The sequence below is a fragment of the Pelobates fuscus genome, chromosome 9 (assembly GCF_036172605.1).
Source record: "Pelobates fuscus isolate aPelFus1 chromosome 9, aPelFus1.pri, whole genome shotgun sequence".
NCBI lineage: Eukaryota > Metazoa > Chordata > Amphibia > Anura > Pelobatidae > Pelobates > Pelobates fuscus.
The window spans coordinates 148,425,508-148,437,915 of record NC_086325.1 but is presented as its reverse complement, the minus strand read 5'-3'; the positions used below and the strand labels follow the sequence as shown (position 1 = coordinate 148,437,915).

General features: G+C 39.4%; 1 protein-coding gene across 2 annotated transcripts in view; it reads left to right on the top strand.

Moving 5' to 3' along the window:
• Positions 1–12,408, top strand: part of SLC6A8 (solute carrier family 6 member 8) — a 55,504-nt gene that overhangs the window by 29,876 nt on the left and 13,220 nt on the right. For both annotated transcript variants that reach the window (XM_063432722.1, XM_063432723.1), the window contains exons 5-10: positions 2,961–3,095; positions 3,887–3,990; positions 8,839–8,963; positions 9,091–9,203; positions 9,537–9,674; positions 11,520–11,622. In XM_063432722.1, coding sequence (XP_063288792.1) covers positions 2,961–3,095; positions 3,887–3,990; positions 8,839–8,963; positions 9,091–9,203; positions 9,537–9,674; positions 11,520–11,622 — 718 coding nt within the window. The remainder of the gene's footprint in view (positions 1–2,960; positions 3,096–3,886; positions 3,991–8,838; positions 8,964–9,090; positions 9,204–9,536; positions 9,675–11,519; positions 11,623–12,408) is intronic.

Genomic DNA, 12,408 nt, shown 5'->3' with positions numbered 1-12,408 from the left:
TTGTTATGGACCAAGTTCCTGTAGTCGTTTTCAGTCTAACGGCGCTTAGCCGTGTGTTTTCATAAAAAAGGGACAGCATCTATGCACCAAAACTACTACATGATTATGTAGTAGTTTACGTGCTTGGAAAAGCTTATTTTTTTATTTTTTTTATTCTTTATTTTGTTATGACAGAAGGCATAATTATAAACAAAAATACAAGGCATTATTTTATTGTACATTTACACAGTGTATGAGTACAGAATAAAAAATTGGGTAAGTTGTTGCACACATTATGTTTGCGGGAAGTGTGGAGTCTTGTTGGTGGTCTGTCAAGGGTTTCCACCGTCTAGGTGGTGTTGGAGTAGAGGGGTGGGGGGTGTCGGTGCGCGTCTGGGGGCGTATGTGGGTTGTAAGCTTTTTTCGGCAGGTGGTCTGGTCGGTGTTGGAAAAGCTTTCTAATAACTAATGACACTTGGAGAGAATTCAACATGAAAATTCAACATTATCTCCATTGGGCAACAATTTAAAGAAAGAATATCTGCCCATTCATGCTGCATGTTCACAGAATTTCCCCAAAATCTCCCTTTCTATCCTCTGTCATTCTTCATGATATCCATGTATACACGACATGACTCCTAATTACGCCTCTGTTGAATGTCCCTCTGTTGTCATTTTTTCAGACTGAAAAATTCTTTCCCCTTTTTTCTTAACCCGGAGTCTGCTATTTCTCTGAACTCAGGATACGAGTTTATCTTAGGACTCCGTGGCTATAAAACTCACAGTGGTGTTTGTTTAGACTCTGCTAAGTGTGCATGTAAATTAACTTGTGTATATAAAATTATATGGCTTATAGCCATTTAGAATGCTGTTCTTCAACATGTAGAACTATTCCAGCGATAGTTCTAAAACATTAGACCAACCTTATTCACTACAGTGAGAATTAATTCAAAGTTCAAAGTGCATTCATAATAATTTAACTGAACTGTCCCTTTAAAATTATAAACCAATACGAGGCATGTGAAATAACTTTTTTTCCAAAATAGCTGAATTAGATACTCTGCATCCAATTTGGCTATTTTTAACCTTAAATTTTAAATACACTTGGAATTGACATGGAATTCCTGAAAAGTCCTACTTTATTGAATAAGCCTGTTATCATATTCAGAGCCTTTGATTTTAAGATACTGGCTGACAGTCAGATGATTGATTTATGTAGGTTAACAGCTTGATGCATTTGTACATCAATATTGGATTTCACTGTCCCTTTAATGAGCGGGCCTGTTGACTCTACTCGTCACGTATAACATTCTCACTGGCTGAAATCGACTAGTGTAGTCATGAGTTGGTTTTACGCAGAACGTGTAATGCGCTGTACGTGAATGGTGATTATTGGGCTGCGTATCTCGTGTCCTCTACGTGGATAGCGATCACGTCTGCTGTAGACAATGCTGTAGACCTCCCAGGTTGTGCTTATGCTTAGCACTTGCATATCCATGAATGGGAGATAAGGATTACTGCAACCTCATCAGCCTCTGACAAATCTAGGCCATTGTCTCTAAAGCCTCTTGGCTGTGAGCACACTGCTTATTCAGTCAGTCCATTTTCCAGCCAATGACCTATAAAGAGGCTGGCTAGCAGGGTAAGTGACACTTTTTAGACTTACAGACGACAGAAGGAGGTGGAAGAGGGGGAAAGATGACCGTAATGTTATGAATGAAGCTTGTGGAGCACAGCTCCCACTCTGAGACATTGTTCTCCGCTGATTGTGGTATTTCTGGACCATAGGAATGTTCACAAAGAATGGGGTCAGATGGGAGAGGCAAGGCTTGAACGGAACATGATGAGATATCAAGTTAGAGAAAGTAATTTCACATGACCCGTAATGGTTTACAATGGTAAAGGGACAGGAATTCTGCAACTTGTGCTCACTTAATATAAAGGAATACATTTATTTAGAGAAAAAGAGTACATTTCTATATTTTCAGGGTTGTTTACTAAAGTGTGAATTAATGATAATTCAAATGTGAATTCAAAGCGAACTTTTAAATTTGAGGACAAAACAACTTAACTGAAAACATAGCCGTTTTTTTATGTTTTGTTTGTTTGTTTATAATTCTGGCCTAAAATTTGTAATTCACTTTGAAATCACAAACCTTTCACTAGACTGAAATTCACACTCCTAGTGGGCTGTCCGCCAGTAGGTAATTACGTTGTCTTTTCATGAGATGCTCTGCACTGTACCCAAGCAATATTAGATATGTACAACTTTTACATCTTTAGATAGAGATTAAAAAATGTTGTTTGCTAAGAGTTCGGATTCGCAGTTTGTAAATCACAGTTCTTCTGCCTTTGGTAAGGAAGCATGTAGGTCATGCCAAGGTCAGGGCAACTTTGATGGATTTATGACGGCCGCCAAAATGGAGTATTGCTGATTGAAATCATTAAGTATGTGCACTCATTAAATTTTTGAGGGAAACGCTGTTTATCACTTTTATACTCCTGTTCTAATACTTGTCGATCACTTTGGGGACTTTTCACTATGTTTTTTAGATTTTTGTTTGCTACTACAATAAATTATAAAACCTTTAATTTTATCTGAACACTCTCAGTGGGAAGGCATATTACCTCCGATAACTTTCCTGCATCCAATTTAATAGAGCTATATTTGAGCAGATGTCCCTTTTCATTCGCAGACAACGATAATGTAAATATTTGTAAGATTCCCTTAAATAGGAAACTATTTACAGTGTGCTACGCTATTTCTTTCTGAAGCGTAGTTTATAAGCCAACTGCCATACAATCAATAATATCTTTTCAGGGGCAGAAGCCAACCAGTAGTTCCCTATTTATATAAAAAATTATCTTGCGATGAGTACGTACCTTATGAATAGGGAGCTACTGATTTTATGCTGCCAGAACAATTCTAATTTTAAAGGTCCATTGGTTTCTTAACTCATCTTATAATTTCTATATTTCAGATTGTCTACTTTACTGCCACGTTCCCATATGTGGTTCTGCTCATACTTCTGGTCCGTGGTGCTATGTTGCCAGGAGCTGTAGAAGGTATCATTTACTACCTGAAGCCTGATTGGTCAAAGCTCGGGAGTGCTCAGGTAGGAGCCTATAGGCAAGATTTAAATATATTTAGTACAGTTATCATGTAGAAATCCAGAACTTTTCAACCAGATGATTGATTAATTATTATCTGAACTAATTGTTAGATGTTATGTCCCATCTTAATAGTTATTTTTCAATCAACCACGGAAAGATGAATAGTCTTAATGAAGTCTTGGGGTCTCGGGTCTGAATGTCAAGAGACATGGCAATTGGCCAACTGAGCTATTTCTAATGAGTTGTTCCTTTTATGTTTCTTTTCGTGGCTGTTATAATTAAATCAGAAAGTCACGCATACATTTTTTTAAAAGGAATAAATGATATCCCACTTTTAGTCCTGTGTGTAGATGACACCATGGTGTTTGATAACCAAGGCAAGGGGCATGCAAACCAAATAACACCCAGCAAAGTAGGGTTATCGAGCTCTCTTACATGGGTGGAGGGTTCTACTGCTGTGTGACACATCCTGCTCATACCTCCTCTAGCACCACCTGCTACTCACCTAGCCATCACTGCCATATTGCCTGTTGTGGTTAATAGACAGGTGTGTGGAGCCCTTAGACAATGTCCTATGTTGACTAGAAGTAAATAAAATGTATATTTTGGACACAGTGTTTCATATGTAAATTATAGATTTTTTTTGTTTTTGTTTTAAAAAAGTAACAAATTGGTACATGTAGCTATTGTTTATCAGGTTACAAAAATAAACCATAGTTGTTTTGCCCATTGTATAGCTACCAAGCATGGATTTCTGAACACTTTGTATTCTGCCTCTTTTCTCATGGTCTAGGTGTGGATCGATGCTGGCACTCAAATTTTCTTCTCCTACGCCATAGGACTTGGAGCTCTAACAGCCCTGGGCAGCTATAACCGCTTCAACAATGACTGCTACAAGTAAGAGGCAGCTGTTTAGGCAAACATATTTCGACTAGGTTGTACAACTTAAAATACGGTTATGCAGCTTTTACCTAGCATTGGCATCAGTAACATTTCCTGTGGCTTTGAGTGACTCCTGGAAGGGGCATCTGGTACACAGATTGCCAGTGATCCAACTCATTTTGGAAAGAGGGACTAAGATCCCTCTCAATCTTAGATGGCTATGTATGCCTTGAAAATACTGTGCGGTACATCTGAATCAAAATCTAGAACATTAGAGATTGTCTCTACGTAGACTAGAATACTCCGTGGCCTTGGTTCCATTATTCCGGCATGAGAATCCAAAAGCCTTAGCCAATAATAATGATGTGTGGACATAAGATAGATTGGCAGATGGTATGATATCTACAGAGAAGTATAAAAAAGACATACTGAGCTCCAACTTTTTGATGTGGTTTTATATAACGTTTTTTTTTTTTTATCTGTCTGAAAATCATTGTTTGTTGCATTACCACATCTATCTAACTATTCCTTTTATTTCAATAGACCGCATATCTTCTAAACAAGGAGCTTAACATAATTTTACCACGTAGTTAAGTCCTTAATTTATCACTGTTGCGTCAAACAATCCTCATCTGCGTTTTTATATCATAGAAAATGTATTGTATTCAATCACATTAGGACTCTCTTTGTCAAAGCTTAACCCAAGGGGAGTCATGCTTTACTTTAAATTGGAAAATATTTGATGATCATGCAGCCTCTGTATGTATCTGTTTGGATTTCGGTTATTCGTTATACACAGTAATTGTTTTCATGAAATAGCATAAAATAAACAAGTTATTCACAAATCTGCTAAACCAAAGGTTTTTGTTTTGATGGACATATCTCTTCTTACCAGGGCCAAATCCAAAGCAGCTTTAGGTCTCCTTTATGATGAACTATTTTATAAAACCTTTATTAAATAAGGAGAGATTTTAGTTACTCTCCTGGTAGACTCTGTTACTTAGATATTCCAGTGAAATCATCAGCTTATAAGGAGGCCTCCTCCTGGGACCCAAGAAATCAACAGCTTCAGTGTACAAAAAACAGTAATAAAATATGACTCACCTCTGTCTTTGTAGACAATAAAAATTTCATAGAATTAACACTTTGTGATTTATTTTCCTGAGTCAGCGATTGAGTTCTAAAATGCTGTGTAAATTTGGAAACTATATCATCTTGGCCTTGTATGAGATATTTATCCATCTCAACTAGATTGACCTAAATGTAACCGTTTATTGAATAAGACCCTTGTTAGTGCCGATGTGGTGAGGTGAGCAAAATAAATCCACAGCATTAAGATATGTTGATTTGTTTGGTTTTTCTAAGTAAAAATCCCATGAACCTTTTATCACTTTTTTTGTTATTTATTTATTTATTTGAAATAAAATTGCTATATGATATGTAGTGTGGAACAAATGACAGAAGAACAATCTGTTCGTAGCAATGTGGATTTTGAAGGGATGGCCACTTTAAGAAGCTCAGCTACTGGGCTCTTGACAACCCTGTGATCGAGAGAAATTAATGTCTGGCTAAGAGCAGCTGCTGTAAGCAGAGCCCTATGAGGCAGTAGGGCATGACACCTCGCTCAGCTGCTGCAGACAACACCAAGGATCATGTTCTGTTTTCATTTATAGGCTAGAGTACTGTGACCATGGAAGGCAAAGGGGGTTCTTGTTGGGCTATAGTCTTTCTTTCCCTTCACATTCCGTCCCCATGCTTGGTGGTCAGATCTCCGCTTCTCTTATTTTTCCTGTATTTAACCCTGTGACTGCTAGGAGGTAATCAATGTATGCCTCTTGTGGTGTGTTGCATAGCTAAAGGGTCATTTTAAGTTCCATAGAAAGTTAAAGCGGCACTGTCACCATTCTAATGGTAACATCACCGCTGGGAGTCCAGTGGCCGAGGCGGAGCAGGTAAAGGTGAGTCCTACTTACCTAAACCTGACACTCGCGGGTCCAGCTATATTGGCCTGGCGGGGTCCTCCTCAGTGCTGACACCACTGCTGTGCACTCGCTCATGCGCAAGAGTACAGCATCCATGGGGTTTTGGGATCCTTCATAGACACAGCAAATTCCGTGCAGCTGTCACTGTTGACAGCTGCAGAGACTGACACTTCGACTCTGCCTTGTGTCAAAGAAAGTCAGGCGTAAGATTCTATCTTTATGAAATAGTCAATTTTCATTGGGGACAACAGTGCCGCTTTACCAATGTTGCATCATTGCACCCATCCTCCTATCTGTGAGTGGCTTACAACTACAGAAAACTATAGAACATGTTGCCACTACTACTGTAAGACAGCCCACTGGAGCTGTCAATCAGTCAGACAGAATTCTATCTTCCAGGATGACTGTATCAGTTTTGTCCAAGTGGTGTGAATGGAATGCACATGCTACACAACTTAAATTGAGATCTGTTTTCCACATGCAGTGTGCCAAGCCGCAGTTTGTGAATACTTCTAGGTTTACTGAACCATGAACCCACTTTCTGTAAGAGATGGCAGCCACAGTATGGCTGCTATACGTTTATAGAACAGTTCCATTCATCCTATGATCTTGCTGGAGAGGATTTTATAGGATAAGAGAAGACCCCTTAGACCATAATAAGAGACTCAAGATTGGTGACCCATTTCAAGGTCAAGGAGGAATTTGTTTGCTGTAGACAAGATGAGTTATATGTACCAGAACCTGTTCTTCACGGCCTCCACCGTGCTGTTCCTGACGGTCCTCTTCAGCTCATGGTGCTTTAGCTGCCAGGAGCCCAAGTCAGCATTGTAATCTCATGCGCGAGAGTACAGCACTGAGGAGTACGGAGGAACCCACCGGCCCGCAAAACATTAGTGACTACTGAGGTCTGTCAAAGGGAAGCACTAAGCCAAGCGTAGGAAAAATACTAAGACAAGGTAGTCCCAGCTTTGTCTCTTTTTTGACTGTGCTGAAATTTCAGTGAAGTTCCACTTTATCAAATACTCAATTTGGAAGGGGGGTAGTTGACAGTGCCACTTCAAGGTGTAGCAGGTTTTTTTTTGCCAATCTTTCCCATCAAAACTTGGCAGAGCATCATAGTTAGAAGTCACAACTATAATGCAAAGCTGCTTTAAGAACAGATTCTGTTCTCCACATTCAGCTCGTTTTTCATAGACTTTACATTTTTCCGATACCTGGCCCATGCACTTACCACCATCATCATTGTGCCTAATCTCTAATGGGTACATTGATGTACTGTGGGTTCCAGTAGACAGGCGCCTTTAGTTCCATAAATAATTCTCGTGTACAGGATGTGCTTTGAATCCACAAGAGCTGCAGCCAAATTTATGTGACGGTTCTAATCTCTAGAGTATATTTATGGTAGGCCCCCCACATTGTTAATAAGATGTTGTCACCACTGTCTTATGCAAGAGAAGGTTACAGTATAAATGAAAGAATGATTCAATGCACCTTGCCTTTCTCAGCTTCAATAGCCCTTCTCCTAGCAACCCTACTCAGCAAATATTAGCTTGAATAAACAAGTCCATAGGTTTGCCATGGTATCAAACATGCATTATATGCTGCTTGCTGTAGATATGTCAAGTTTATAATATGTTTCTGCCTGAAAGCACTGAATGCACTTAGAGTTGACAGGTTGGCGACAAATTTACTCCATTAAGAAACTTTTCCGCTTCCTGTGTTCTCCTATAGATCTTGGTGATAATATGTACAGATACATTAACATGAATATCACAGGAGCTACGGCGTTTTTTGTTTTTCCCCCCAGCTTCTTTATTTAAAGTTTTTTACATCTTAACATTTCTACTTTATAACTGGAGAAACCGATCTGCAACTTGATACATCTTAGCGTCCAATGTAAAAATTCTAAATCGGTTTTCACATCAGTTTGCACCTGTTTAAAAAAGTAAAAAAAAATTAAATAAAGAAAGAAATGCAACTTACAAATGCACCAATTTAATAACTATCCCCTTACCAAATATTTTAATGACCTTCTAAATATACAATAAATACTTAAAGGGTTGCTCCAAACACCATTACCACTTCATAGATTTGAAGCGGTCATGGTGCCTGGAGTCTGTGTATGCAGAGTGTCACTTTAAAACACTACACATTCAAGGATTAGACCCTCTGCTGACAGAGATGTAACTGCGCCAATGGCAGCGTTCTATAATTATGGGCAACTCTCTTTGCACAGAATTTCACTGAGATTGGTCAGCAGACGCTCTCAGCCAATAAATATCGACTGCAGCAGCTTCCAGCTTCTGCAGGTCCGCAGAATCCATAAACATGTCACTAGACCATCAGAGAGCATCGGAACCCAGCAGGGACCCAAGTAAGAGGGTAAACTGTTGCTAAATGGTTTGCCTAATTACTGAGTAACCAGGCCAGGATACTCCTGGTCTCATAAGCCCTACAGAGGGCCGTAGTGGTTATGGTGCTTGGAGTATCCCTTTAATAGTCTTTTCAGGCCAACTGCAGAGTCCTGCTTACAAACATTCCAGCCGTTGGCCATCTTGAGCTTATTTGAGCAGGGCTTTCCTCACCTCTTTGTTCTGTCTACTTTGTTTAATTTGTCAATGACCTGCTGTTTTAAATTTTGTAAATAATGTACAATACGTTGGCACCGCGTTAGTGAGGATGACATAATAATAATAATAGTGTTCTTCTAAGCTTTTGAGAGTGCAGTCTTGTGCTTAAGCCATGTAATGTTTGCTCACGAGTCTTAAAACATCCCGGTGATGACGCAGATATCATCTGCAGCCCAATGTAAAAATAAGAAGAAATAAGTAATTATAACAACCTCTTTTCTCTCTCTCTGTTTCTGTCTCTTGTTTTCCAGGGATGCCTTCGTACTTGCACTGATTAATAGTGGGACCAGTTTCTTTGCCGGATTTGTGGTTTTCTCCATCCTGGGATTTATGGCAAATGAGCAGGGGGTACACATATCAAAAGTGGCTGAATCGGGTAGGTATCTGCTGTTAACTAAAGGTTGTTTGGCAGTGAATGGATGCCCTTTTAGTCCTGGTAGAATTATTTTTATGTAGCATTGTCCTGGGTCTTCTGGTATATTGATCTTTTTTTCTTTATATAGGTCCAGGCTTGGCTTTCATCGCGTATCCACGAGCAGTAAGCTTGATGCCAGTGGCCCCCCTCTGGTCTGCTCTGTTCTTCTTCATGCTGCTGCTTTTAGGCTTGGACAGCCAGGTAGAGTTTCTGTTGTTCTAATTATTTTGGGCAGGAAGTGGGTAGCCTCTACTTAAAGTTGGAAATCTCTGGCAGTCTTATGGTCAGCTAGATGACCTTTACATGACAGTTCCCTGGGTCCAAACCCTGAAATAACTAAATCAATTCCTATCTACTGGGGTTCTAGATTAAAGAGGAATTAACATAGTCAAGTGCGTTGCTAGGTGTACTTAGAAAACAGAAATCAAAATGGGACAGTGCTCGAGAGGTTTTAATATATATATTTTTTAAATAAAAAATTTACCATATGACTGGTCTTGATAAGGTTATGTTACTGGTTTGGTTTTTTTTCAGTTTGTTGGTGTGGAAGGTTTCATAACCGCCATTCTCGACATGCTGCCTGCCCGCTATTATTTCCGTTTCCAGAGGGAAGTCGCTGTGGCCATTTGCTGTTTCGTCATGTTCCTTATTGACATCTCTATGTTAACAGAGGTAAGCTGAACAAAATCACTGTCATAATCTGAAAGCATGTTTCCCAACACATTGAAGACTCAATCCAATACAATAGAGAGGGATTTGCTACAGGCATCACATATTTTTGCAGCCTGCTTGCAGAGTGCCCGGAACGCTCTAGGGTATGGCTGGGCAAAAGGTAGATCCCCAGATGTTCTAGAACTGCAATTGTCATGATGCTTAGCCAGCATTTAGATTGTTAAAGCATTGTGGGACCTGCAGTTCTGCAACATCTATGGATCTTATCTGTTTATCCACCCTAGATCTGGGGCATGCTTAGCATTTACATGATAAACTTGTGCATGTAAAATTGCATTTTCAAGTGCTATCTAGTGCCTCTAGGAATTTTAACACATTAAAAGAGACCCACAAAGTAGAACGCAGATTCAACCTGCTAGATCCTGGAATGGAACAGGACCTAGATCCTGCTAGATCCTAGAATGGAATAGAACCTAGATGCTGCTAGATCCTAGAATGGAACAGAGGCTAGATCCTAGAATGGAACAGAAGCTAGATCCTGCTAGATCCTAGAATGGAACAGAACCTAGATCCTGCTAGATCCTAGAATGGAACAGAGGCTAGAACCTGCGAAGTCCTAGAATAGAACAGAACCTAGATCCTGCTAGATCCTAGAATGGAACAGAACCTAGATCCTGCTAGATCCTAGAATGGAACATAGGCTAGAACCTGCTAAATCCTAGAATAGAACAGAACCTAGATCCTGCTAGATCCTAGAATGGAACAGAGGCTAGATCCTGCTAGATCCTAGAATAGAACAGAACCTAGATCCTGCTAGATCCTAGAATGGAACAGAACCTAGAACCTGCTAGATCCTAGAATAGAACCAAGATCCTGCTAGATCCTAGAATGGAACATAACCTAGATCCTGCTAGATCCTAGAATAGAACAGAGGCTAGAACCTGCTAGATCCTAAAATGGAGCAGAACCTAGATCCTGCTAGATCTTAGATAGGAACAGAACCTAGATCCTGCTAGATCCTAAAATGGAGCAGACTCTAGATCCTGCTAGATCATAGAATGGAACAGAGGCTAGATCCTGCTAGATCCTAGAATGGAACAGAACCTAGAACCTGCTAAATCCTAGAATGGAACAGAACCTAGAACCTGCTAGATCCTAGAATAGAACAGAACCTAGACCCTGCTAGATCCTAGAATGGAACAGAACCTAGAGCCTGCTAGATCCTAGAATAAAACAGAACCTAGACCCTGCTAGATCCTAAAATGGAGCAGACTCTAGATCCTGCTAGATCCTAGAATGGAAAAGAGACTGGAACCTGTAGATCCTAGAATGGAACAGAACCCAGATCCTGCTAGAACCTAGAAAGGAACAGAGGCTAGATCTTAGATGGAACAGAATCCTATATCATTTATCAATACATTCCTTTACCAAGATGGCTGTGATCATGTAAAGTGAACGTTTCCAAATTATCTTCTTAATTCTTACTGTAAGATTGGTGCATTCCCTGCTGCACTAAGATCACTTTAGCTGAACAAATTTGTATATTGTGAATTTGTGGATTGTAGCTAGTAGTAATTAAACAGCGGAAATTCAATCTTGGAGGATACAACAAACCAGAGTATCTTTGTAAGTTGTATACTCCATTATTCTTATTTATTGTTTTAGCATAAAATACAAATGAAATACAAAAGTAATTTGATTTAATCAAGCCATTCTATTTTAAGGCACTGGGGTAGGCTATCTCCATTAGGCACACTTGATAAAACATCTGCATGCTGATATTAGTGATGTCTACATTCAAAGGGTGTTTAAATAACATTGAACGGTATTTGTGTTTCCCTGCAGGGCGGCATGTACATCTTCCAACTTTTCGATTATTATTCTGCCAGTGGAATGACTCTCCTTTGGCAAACCTTCTGGCAGTGTGTGGTCATTGCCTGGGTGTATGGTAAGTTTTTAAGCACTGTGGGACAGGAACCTCCTATCTTTATATGTAACGGTATTGTTCCTAATCAATGTAAAGCTTAATGTACCTTATGCAATACAACCAATGCATGTGTTATATACAATGCAGCGTTTGATTTATAGCAAATTATTCAATATTATAATCCCGAACCAATATACATATCTACTTCCTGCTGAATTTCTACAATAGACTGATTGATTGTAAATTAACGACACAACGGTATTCACTTACATACAGGTGGATATTCCATCAACACAGCTTAATGGTCAAGATTATGACATTGCTGTTGGCAGCAGTACAATCCAATCCAATATTTCATAATTGACCTCCAATCTAGAACCATTAATATTTTGCTTACCACTCTCTCTTGGCCTTTGTTCCACGCCATAGGACCTCCTCCATGACCAAGTTTACCAAAGCTAGTTTTAAGGGTCTCCTGACACTTCCCGTTCTTATTTTCAATTCTTTACTCAGAATCAGGACAAAGGCTTACGTTTAATATTTTTGGATACGTTTTTCTGTAGATAAAACAGATTTTGATCATTTTAAAAATGCATCCAAACAAGTAAATCAGGTCCAATTGTAGATTGTACATCAAAACAATACAAAATCAGTAAACAAGAAAACATGCATAGGAAAGGGAGGAGACCACGCTACTTTTTTTTGTCTTTTAATGCTGCTTGGGGACAGATGTGGATACAAAGTCCTTGGGGTCTAATATGGGATGAAAGAGCTCTCTGTCATTGATGGCACAAATCCAAATTCCAC